General features: G+C 43.6%; 2 protein-coding genes across 2 annotated transcripts; one reads left to right on the top strand and one right to left on the bottom strand.

Annotated features, from left to right (window-relative positions):
• The first annotated feature begins 66 nt into the window (after positions 1 to 66).
• LOC122762442 (cactin-like) lies at positions 67 to 4,321 on the top strand. The gene is made up of 9 exons (XM_044017627.1): positions 67 to 738; positions 837 to 932; positions 1,022 to 1,167; positions 1,279 to 1,441; positions 2,109 to 2,223; positions 2,384 to 2,576; positions 2,869 to 2,991; positions 3,186 to 3,523; positions 3,640 to 4,321. The coding sequence occupies exons 1-9, from the start codon at positions 82 to 84 to the stop codon at positions 4,128 to 4,130; spliced, it is 2,322 nt and encodes a 773-aa protein (XP_043873562.1). The 5' UTR covers positions 67 to 81; the 3' UTR covers positions 4,131 to 4,321.
• Positions 4,322 to 4,509: 188 nt separating this feature from the next.
• LOC122762443 (semaphorin-4E-like) lies at positions 4,510 to 9,833 on the bottom strand. The gene is made up of 14 exons (XM_044017628.1): positions 9,414 to 9,833; positions 9,109 to 9,254; positions 8,671 to 8,733; positions 8,458 to 8,556; positions 8,270 to 8,369; positions 7,890 to 8,000; positions 7,634 to 7,785; positions 6,969 to 7,147; positions 6,685 to 6,841; positions 6,298 to 6,520; positions 6,062 to 6,177; positions 5,775 to 5,932; positions 5,641 to 5,693; positions 4,510 to 5,554 (listed from the first exon to the last, which is right to left on the bottom strand). The coding sequence occupies exons 1-14, from the start codon at positions 9,523 to 9,525 to the stop codon at positions 5,007 to 5,009; spliced, it is 2,217 nt and encodes a 738-aa protein (XP_043873563.1). The 5' UTR covers positions 9,526 to 9,833; the 3' UTR covers positions 4,510 to 5,006.
• Between the last annotated feature and the right edge of the window lie 576 nt (positions 9,834 to 10,409).

The raw sequence follows: 10,409 nt of genomic DNA, 5'->3' as shown, positions 1-10,409 counted from the left end.
TATTTTTTATGTAATAAACAAACAGCACCTTATATGTTCTCTTTTGTAGCCCATTGTTCCTTTGGTGAATAGAAAAAAAACATGGTTACTCATCAACAAACAAACCTACTGAATCATCTTTTCTGTCTTAGTTCTGATTCAGATGATCCCAAAATGATGAGAGGGAGAAAGGAATTGGAGGCTCGGAGAAGAACATCTGGAGAGAGGACAAGAAGAAGGTCCCTGTCCAGCTCACACTCCCATGATGGAAGCAGTGACAGAGAAAGAAGAAGACAAAGGAGTCCAGCCAGAAGGAGTCCAGCCAGAAGGAGTCCAGCCAGAGAAAGACAGAGGAGGGACCGAGATAGAGAGAGACCGGAAAGCAGCAGCAGAGAAGGAGAAAGGAGAGAGAGCGAAAAAAGCAAAGAGCGAAGCAAGAGGAGTGAAGATAGGGAACAAAGGATGAGGGAAAGAAGTCGAGGGAGGCAGCGCTCCAGCTCCCCTGAGTCATCTGATAGTTCGGGGTCTGACCGCGAGAGGCACGTAGTCAAGGAAAAGGAGGAAAAGAAAAAACAAAAGGAAATGCTGAAAGCTCTGGAGACACCAGAGGAAAAGAGGGCTAGACGACTGTCAAAGAAGGAGGCAAAGGAGAAGAAGAGGAGAGAAAAGATGGGCTGGAGTGAGGAATACATGGGCTACACTAATGCTGACAATCCCTTTGGTGACAACAACTTATTAGGCACATTTAAATGGCAGAAGGTGAGTTGGGGCAGCTGATTATTTCAGTCACAGAACTGTTATTGTCATTTTTTTGTCACACCTTGTCTCAAATATTGCCTAATTGTGTGTTTTTTCAGGCGTTGGATAAGAAGGGCATCGGCCATCTTGGAGAAAAAGAGCTTAAGGATAGGAACAAATGTATTCAGGAGGAAAACCGCAGGGAGCTGCAGAAGGTATGAGCAGGATAGTTTCTTGTAGTAGTGTAATGTTCTTGAGTATTGAGGATCTGTTCATTGGTTAATCATTATAACTTTGTATGTAGGTAAAACAGCTTCGCTTGGAGCGGGAGAGAGAAAAAGCCATGAGAGAGACAGAGCTGGAGATGCTGCAGAGAGAGAAGGAGGCAGAGCATTTCAAGACCTGGGCTGAACAGGAAGACAACTTCCATTTACATCAGGCCAAACTACGGTTTGTTTACAGCAATGTGATTGATTTGTTTGCACAATTTCAGTTGGTTTCCAGGCCGCAACAACAGTTTGTAAATACTGATATGCATTTTCTCGCCACGTCTAAAATTAGGTCTAAAATACGTATACGTGATGGTCGTGCCAAGCCCATTGATCTTTTGGCAAAGTACATCAGTGCAGAGGATGACGATCTTGCTGTAGAAATGCATGAACCTTATACCTTCCTCAACGGGCTCACAGTCACTGACATGGATGACCTGCTGGAGGACATTAAGGTGTGTTCATATGTTACATTCAAGGGTAAACTTGGTATAAATTGTTGGAAATATTATTAATTAATGTCGCAATCTCTTAACTGTCATACATTACCAAGCAAATGTTGACTTGCATAAGCATAAAATGTTTCATGTTGAGATTTGATAGTGATCACCTTGTTAATGTGATCACCCTGATAGTGTGTTTGGTAATCAGTTACTTGTTTAAATAAGTCTGTTTCATAGCGTTTGTTGCCATGCATTATTCAAGACTATGGTCTTTGAGGATTTCAAGTACTTCACTTTATTCCCTTTAGGAAAAGTGAGACAATCGTGCCAACAAAGAATCTATGTTTCTGTCATCAAAATCATGTCACATAGTCATTTTATTCTCACTACCACTGAGGAGGCCAACACACTAAAAAGTATAGGATGTAAGAAACTATTTATTTCATGCTTTGAGAGATGGGGAGTGAATTATGTGGTACTGTGTTGTGTTACTATAAAATGTCACAATGTACTCTGTCCAAACCTAATGTCAACCTTGAATGATGACATAGCTTTGAGTGTAAACTGCTGAGAGAAGTTCTGACCCCAAACAGGATGCATTTTTTTTGTTGACTTCTACTAATGACTAAATGAAGTCACTCAGTACATGGTTCACTGTAACTGTCGTTTATACTAATAGGTGTATATGGAGTTGGAGCAAGGCAAGAACGTAGATTTCTGGAGAGACATGACAACCATCACTGAAGATGAAATCAGCAAACTGAGAAAACTGGAGGCCTCAGGGAAAGGGCCAGGTATGAATCATTATGAATTTTTTTTACACTGAGATGTTATTTGTTCCTGTTTGCTGTTATGTGTGAAGTTGCATCTGCATCTATTCCCACAGTGGTCGTGAATGCAACAGGAAGCTGTTCTCAACCACACTTGTTCAATGCAATCTTTTTGAAATCTCAGGTGACCGCCGTGAGGGCATTAACACAGCTGTGAGCATTGATGTCCAGACAGTCTTCAAAGGTAAGACGTACAGCCAGTTGCAGGCGCTGCACCTGAAAATTGAGTCAACTATTCAGGCTGGAGGATCCAATCTTGATATCGGTTACTGGGAGAGTCTGCTGCAGCAAGTCAAAGTCTACATGGCCAGAGCCAGGTACATATACAGAAACATCTACTGTTGCTTCAGAACTGTTTGTCTTTTGAGTCACTCAAATGTCTCAACAACTGCTCAACCCATTAATGCCAAACATGGTCATATTTTTGCTAAGAAATGTAGGAAGAGGATAAGCAGGTTTTATTACCGAGCATACCATCACCATAATGGAATGCTCCTTTTTGTATACACGATACACATTTGCCAAAGGTCTTGCATACATACTTTGATCTACCCAGGTATCACAGTAAAGGGAAAACTATGACTAATTGGAAACAATGTTATGTCTCAGGTTGAGAGAGCGACACCAGGATGTGCTGCGGCAGAAGCTATTCAAGCTAAAACAGGAACAAGGAGTGGAAAGTGAACCTTTATTCCCCATCATCAAAGAGGAGCAGCAGATTAAGGAAGAGGAGTAAGTTACCTGGAAACACACACTGCATATATCCACAAACTGTTGAAAATCTCTGGCTTGGTCAATTACTCTGACCTGAGTATTCACTTAATACTCCACTAAATTAGCTGTCACTGAAAAATACAGTTTTGAGAACATGGATGTGGTTGTATTGACTTCACACTAGAATAAAACTAATGTTTTTGTAATGACAGCGAGAGAATGGGAGAGAGAACCAGGGAGAGAGCAGCAGAACCTGGGCAGTCATCCTCCACCAAAAGTAAGAACAGAGAAACCGAAGAAGAGGCAGGCCCATCCACATCCTCTAACCAAGGTGAGGGTGACAGGAAGGATGGAGAGGAGAGTGGCGAGGTGGTGGAGGCTGTGTTGACTGAGGAGGACCTGATCCAGCAGAGTCAAGCCGAGTATGACTCGGGGCGCTACAGTCCTGCACTGCTCACGTCTTCTGAGTTGCCACTAGACACGCACACCATCACACCAGAGGAGGACACACACAGGCTGCAGCTGGCACGCAGACAACTACAGGTTACAGGTACGAGACCATGTACACACATGCAAAAACATGTGCGTATAGTGCACTTGTTTCTTAACGTGTGATTCAGAAATGTGCGATGGTTTCACTTGTTGTTGCTTCTACTTCTCTACTAGGTGATGCCAGCGAGAGTGCAGAGGACTTCTTTGTGCGTCGTGCCAAAGAGGGCATGGGCAACGATGAGGCCCAGTTCAGCGTGGAGTTCCCCGTCACAGGAAAGATGTACTTGTGGGCGGACAAATATCGCCCCAGGAAGCCCCGCTTCTTCAATCGGGTGCACACAGGCTTTGAGTGGAACAAATACAACCAGACACATTATGATTTCGACAATCCTCCACCCAAGATCGTCCAAGGATACAAGTTCAATATCTTCTACCCAGATCTAATTGACAAACGCTCCACCCCACAGTACTTCCTCGAGCCCAGCCCTGACAACAAAGACTTTGGAATCTTAAGGTTCCATGCAGGCCCTCCTTATGAGGACATCGCCTTTAAGATAGTGAATAGGGAATGGGAGTATTCACACAGACACGGCTTCCGCTGTCAATTCGCCAATGGAATCTTCCAGCTGTGGTTCCACTTCAAGAGATACCGTTACAGGAGATAGGGGCAGCTTACTAGAAGGGACCAAAAGGCCAGTCTCTGGGTTTTAACCATACAGTTTTTATGTAGGCTGTACAGTCAGTCTGCATTGTTGTATCATGTCATTTGTTAAAGTTACAAATCATTCTGTTCCATTTGAAAAAGATAATTGTTATGTGGCTTAAAAATTACTTATTAAAGATTTCCTCCTTTTTACTCTAACTGTTGTTTTTTGCTGCAAGCGTAAGTGTTTAGCTCTGAAATAATGTATGTACAAAACTGAGCAGTAACACACAGAAGTACAAAGATGATTCATGACTGCAAAGTACTTCCACAGCGGTTCTCCACATTCTTGGCAAGTCATGTCTTGTGGTAAAAGCAGTCGACACTGTAAAAACAAAAGGTCAGGTAGAAAAAGGTTTAATACAATAAAACAAAACCTCTACAACTCGTGGTTAAAACAAATTGGCTCATTTTAAGGTATTGTACATTCCCTATTAAAGCAAACCAATCTTTACAAAACATTGGAATCTTTAGGATAGTTAGAGAATAATTAGTTAAAACAGAAAATGTACATGCAATATTAAAATAAAAGAAATTAAAGCATGTACAAAAACCTTAAGAATTTTTTGGTGTCTCAGTGTGTATCCACTGAAAACGAGACTTCAACACGGAAAGGTTGTTCACTCCAACCTTCTGGCAAAGCCAGAAATACTTGTTTTGTTACACTGTCATTAATTAATTTGAAAGAATTGCTCAGTCATTTTCAAATTTCAGACTCATCGTCGATATAATTCAGTGATTGGTTAACATCTGGCAGGTCATTCTTGTCTCCTGCAGCGCTGAACGCTGCCCCCTCTCTGGTGTGGTTATTGTTTCTGCTGCTGCTGCTGCTGCCTGTTCAAGACACCAGGAACTTGTCCTCTGCCAGTGCAGGCTTCTGTGCTCCTTGGTAGTGTGCAGCAGAGTTTACACCCTCCTCCTCACAGGACCCCTGGGATTGTTTATTTTTCTTCCCACATTTCCACGGAAGAGGCAGGTGCCCTTTGTAAAAGTTCCAAGCCAAAAGGACAAGAAGAGAAATTACAAGGAGTGCGACTACGACCTGCAGTCCGGTCACAGAGGGGCCGTTCCTACGAGCCTGAGGAAACACTATGTGACCACCCTTGCCTGAGCCTGCTGGACCTAATGTGAGCTGGTACTCGGCCACAGTAGTTGTGTACTTGTCGGTTTTCGAGTGCTCCACAGATAGACAGCGGTATCGACCAGCATCGCTGAGTGAAGCGTTGAGGATGAGCAGTCCATCCTCCAGCAGCTGAAGCCGCTCTGAAGGAGTCAGAGGGCGGTTGTCCCGCTCCCAGCTGGTTTTCGCCAAGTTAGAAGGCTTAGGGCAGCTGAGCTTCACGTTCCCACCTGGCCAGATGGACTGATTTGTTGGTTTGATTGGACCTGAAAACAAAAACAACATCAAATAAAATGTATCAGTATAGCCCAATATCACCCAGAGGGCTTTAAAATGTGCGTGTTGAACTCACCTGCATTTGAGCAAAGAGAGCCATTTCCTTCCTTCACACTTTGGATTAGCTCTCTACAGCAGAAGCGGCAATAAATGAAATATTTAGAGATGATGTCAGAGCTGCAAACGCTGCATGTGAGGACAGCTGCCTACCTTTGTGACTCAGAAAGAGCAACACATTTCCCAAGACGTTTATCCCAGCCACAGTATGGGTCCCTTGCTAGAACACAGTCCATACAGGAAGAGGATCTCTCACAACTGGCCAGTGGTATCTGTGCTGCTCCAGAGTCTGACCCTGCATACAGCTGACGCTGTGCATGTTTGATCCATCCCACACACAGACACAGAGCAATGACATGGTTACTAACTTGTCTACTGATATATGATGTAAATATTATATTTCAGGGCATTAATTTGACTATGGTAAGATTTCAACTTACCGTGACATTAGAAAACTTGAGGATTTTGATTGGGTCTTGGGACTGGAAAAGTTTAATTTCCTCAATGATGAACATCTCTCCATCATAGTTCACTGCTTTCAGCAAGGTTCCATCCTCTTTTCATGTAAAAACATGGAAACATTCCATATTTATACTACTGCATTTGGTCTCATGTGTAAACACTAATCGTGTGAAACTATCTACAGCAACAAAGCAGGAAGTGACCGTGGAAACACCTGTGCCGATAAACATCACGTGGTACTTCTCGCCATCTGCAGCCTGCATTTGGTTCACGATGATGCGTGTGAACGTAGCTCCCCTTCGCACCAGCAGGGGCTTCTCTCCTATTGGCTGGATGACCTGGTCCATGAGGGGCCTATCTTTGACAAATTGAAGAGTCCGGTCTGGGAGGTCCAGAGTCTGAGTTATACCCGCTTTACGAGCCTCATTGTTTATACACTGACAAGTGAAGAGGTCAAGGAAAGAGAAAAAAGGAGGGACAATGGTGTCAAAGTACAAAAGGAATCAGCTTCCATCTGGGCCACTAGTAAAAAAAAGTAGCCTTTTGAGATTTTGATTTGTTTGTAACACACACACACACACACAAACATGTGCAGACTCACAGCTCCAGGCCGAGGGACAGGGATGTCTCCACTATACATCACCCACTTAACAAAAGAGGTTTCTACAGGGACTGGAGTCTTGTATTTCCCCTCTGCAAACACTCTGCTAATGTCCGACACCCGGAACACACACACAGCAGACAGGTCTGATGTGTCCCTGAAACACACACACACAATAACACAGAAAATGTGGGCCAAGTTCTGTGCCAAACACCATTTGAGAAAGGGGCGACCCTCCTCCCTGTGAGACAGACACATTAACATGTTTGCTACTTCAAACGTACGACTGTGGCGTAAAGATGGCGTAGAACAAACAGTTCCTCCAGTGCTGTTGGGGATCACACCAAAGGTAAGTGTCCTGAATAATGTATGGCAGCTGAGACTCCAACACCGGACAGTCCATTCTAGCCTTCAGGAAGGATGTCCACTTCTTCTGCAAAGTTCTCTGACCTCCAAGATCCCCCTGTGGGCACAGACATACACCATAATATTACACAAACAGGATGGGGACAGAATAATGCCGCTTAATGGCCACTTTACAGTTCTAGCACTACATGGCTCAGCACGGCTCGACTCTACTTGGTTTGTGCATCAGGCGGAAGGGGTTGTGGAGCGACTCCTCTGTTAAATATTGAGATTTTAGAAATGTCCTTGCTAAATGTTGGAGATTAACACATGTTTTCAGTCTTTTTAAGTGATTTACAGTTGGGCATTGTTCGGTTTGATTCCTGTGTCGGACGTTGCGCTCATGGCTCAAGGCTGTTGATGTCACACACTAGTGATAGCAGTGGTTGATGGCACCAGGGAGCAAGTACTATCCCAAATGGAAAAGTAAAATTCAAAGAGCTGTGCTAAAACTGTATCATGGAAAAGTGCCATACATGTGTGTGGGAAGCACTATTATTGTGAAAGTGGTGAAAAAGTCCAAGCACGGTAAGCTCTTTATAACCTTGCAGACACGGGCCACACGGGAGACCACCAGTTTGTTGTAGCAATCGCACTCGACAGCCTTCTCACTGAAGAACAAGTAAACCTTGTCATCGTCTCCGTCCTCATTGTTCTCACTCTCTGGCATCTGAGCCATGGAAACAAAGCTGGGCTCTGGTGTAAAAAGAAAATGAAGAAGACAAACCCATCAACGTTAACTCCTGAAATAGCCCAGTACAGAGATAATAAAGAAACAAAAAGATATTGTCACATTTTACCATTTAGCCATGAACTCTTGAACTCGGTGCGTATGGAGATGGGAGAGCTGCGCATCAGGACAGGTTCGGATCCCAGGAAGTTCATGGAAGTGGCCGAGTACAGGTTATCATCTGGTCAAACGAGACAGAAAATGGATATTAAAACAATATTTTGCGACATTAAATGTCCCGTCTGTAAGTGTGATGCCAAAAACTGCTCAACCCTCCCTTTCCCAAACATGTCAGTGAACTATGGCGGCCAAGTTGTTGATACTCGTTTGAGAAGTAAGCTTCTACTTCAAAATACATTAGTTTCTGAGAATAAAACCTCTTCTGTGTTACACACTGGACCATTAAAGCAACATTGTTATTTTAAAAAGAAATGTTTAACAACTTCTCACCATCCATGATGGAGGCGTATCTCTGTGCAGGATCAAACGGACACTTCCCTTTGCCATCCTCTCTTTTATCCTCCAGAATCAGCTTTCCGTCTGAATAGGACTTAAAACACAAACACTGTTAAATCCTCAAATCATTGGTATTCACTCCCATTTTTACAGTACAAACTAGAGCTCTCGATTTGTCTTACCATGTAATCACACTCTGGATCAAAAGCATTGGTCCCACAAACAAACATCCTCTTGTCCTCCATCGTATGCAATATCCTTATATAGTTCTTGCACTCCAGCTGTAAATGCATTTTAAAAACACAATGAACTACATCTGCTCAAACAGAATCACACCTTCTTATTCTTCTAATAATTTCCAGAGGTGTAATGCTGCTCTCAGCTGATGGGATCACCTCAGGATCTTTCCCTTTGTTTTGACACTCCGATTTCTGCTTTGCCGTCACTCTCCATTTCACCTAAAACCGGGAAAACAATTGCGGTTACACACTCGTCCACATTTTCACTTTCTTTCCAGTAGAACGTTGTGGATGCAACACTAGCAGTTAAGGAAGCAAGTACAAATGTACTTTCTCCTGTTTTTAGAGCTCAACACAAGGTTGTTTGAGTCGTTTAGGGATGCTAAGGGTCTTTGTTGCCCTGAACTAAGTTCCCCAGGTTTCTTTCACAGAATTTGGACCACATTAAAACCTGAGAGCAACTACTGCCTGGGAAACTCTATTCAGGGCAGAGAGTCTTGCACAAAACCGAAGCTCTTGTCCAAGAAATCTCTGATAAGATATTTCTTAAGTCGACAAATGCTGGCCTTCAAATGTCAACAGTGCTGTTCTTACTGAGGCACGTTTCTTGGAGATGTCGTTGAGGTCAAGAGCATACACAGCCTCTCTGGCACCCAGCACTAGCAGATCCAGATCTTCTCTCAACAACATGGTGGAGTAGTTGAACACTCCGTCCTCATGAAATAGGTGAGCGTTGACCCCTGCAGAGACAGAAAATATGACTGACTCATTACTTAGCAACCACCAATAATGCAACCCTGTTTCTCAAGGAGTCTGTTTAAATATAAACCACTGTCTGTGTGTGTGTATGTGCCAATATGGGCCAACACACCGAGGTTACACAAGACAGAAGTACTCACCATGATAGAGGATAAATTTGCGGGGGACACAGTCCAGCGGCGAGTCTTCTTCCAGTGTCAAGGCCAGAGGTAGCAGCCAAAGGACACTGAGGGAGAGCAGCAGTGGGTGCATGGCTCCTTTGTGCAAGCTAAGAGGAATTTACACTTTGTTGTTTCCCCAACAGTCAGTCAAACGGGGGTAAAGACAGCAAGTGGCATCTATGACGTGGTGAGGTCTGTGTCGGGCTCAAGAGCCCCAGCTCCTTTATTGGCCCCGCTCAGCAGGCTGTCCATGGTGAGATGGATGGCATACACCAAAGGAACAAAGCTGGGAAGAGCTGTAAGAGAGACATGGTTGGACGGCTATCACGGTCAATTAAAAAAAAATGTGCAACAAAAATGTTAGGATAAAACAAACAAGAACCAAGGTAAACAATTAAAGTTATGCCAAAAACAAGTGAAAGAAACAAAGCAAGAAAAAATATTAAAAAAAAAAAATAAAGGAACAGCCAGAAAGGGCAGAGTGAGCCAAAGTCAGCAAGGCAGTAATTCTGTCAGTGCCATAGTGATGTTAATGCAGGGCCATGAAAGGCATTCAGCAGGGTGCAGGGATGTCGACCTTAGCTCTCCTGCAGCACCAAACATAAGCACACAAAGAGATGCACAGAGACTGCCAAAAAACTAGAGCAGATGAGCACTGAGCACCATGTGGGTTTTTTTTGCTAGAGCAGCTTTGCACAATGTGGTCTGAGGTATCGCTCGCCTTCTACTGTGATAGAAGCATCTAGACTTAATGCATCTTTGCTGCAAAGATGGCTGCTGTCATTTCCACTGATTACACCCACACTTATAAATCCAACTATTAGTCTCATTCTGAAGACATTATTTAGAGCAGCGGTGTCAAACTCAAATGACCCGGGGGCCAATGAGCATCAAGTCTGGTCAAGAGGGGCGAGTCTAGAGAGAAAAAAGTGGTATCACAGCATGATATCACAATAAGGACATTCATGATGAGAT

This window comes from Solea senegalensis, unplaced genomic scaffold, assembly GCF_019176455.1.
Source record: "Solea senegalensis isolate Sse05_10M unplaced genomic scaffold, IFAPA_SoseM_1 scf7180000015678, whole genome shotgun sequence".
NCBI classification, from domain to species: Eukaryota; Metazoa; Chordata; class Actinopteri; order Pleuronectiformes; family Soleidae; genus Solea; species Solea senegalensis.
Note: the sequence above shows the minus strand (reverse complement) of the source record. Positions and strands in the feature narration are given on the sequence as shown.

Coding starts and splice junctions, on each gene's coding strand:
- LOC122762442 (XM_044017627.1), top strand. CDS start 82: ATGGTTACTCATCAACAAACAAACCTACTGAATCATCTTTTCTGTCTT. Junction 2,577..2,868: donor GTCTACATGGCCAGAGCCAG/GTACATATACAG, acceptor GTTATGTCTCAG/GTTGAGAGAGCGACACCAGG. Junction 3,524..3,639: donor CAGACAACTACAGGTTACAG/GTACGAGACCAT, acceptor CTTCTCTACTAG/GTGATGCCAGCGAGAGTGCA.
- LOC122762443 (XM_044017628.1), bottom strand. CDS start 9,525: ATGCACCCACTGCTGCTCTCCCTCAGTGTCCTTTGGCTGCTACCTCTG. Junction 8,370..8,457: donor ATCCAGAGTGTGATTACATG/GTAAGACAAATC, acceptor TTGTGTTTTAAG/TCCTATTCAGACGGAAAGCT. Junction 6,842..6,968: donor GCCATCTTTACGCCACAGTC/GTACGTTTGAAG, acceptor TGTGTGTTTCAG/GGACACATCAGACCTGTCTG.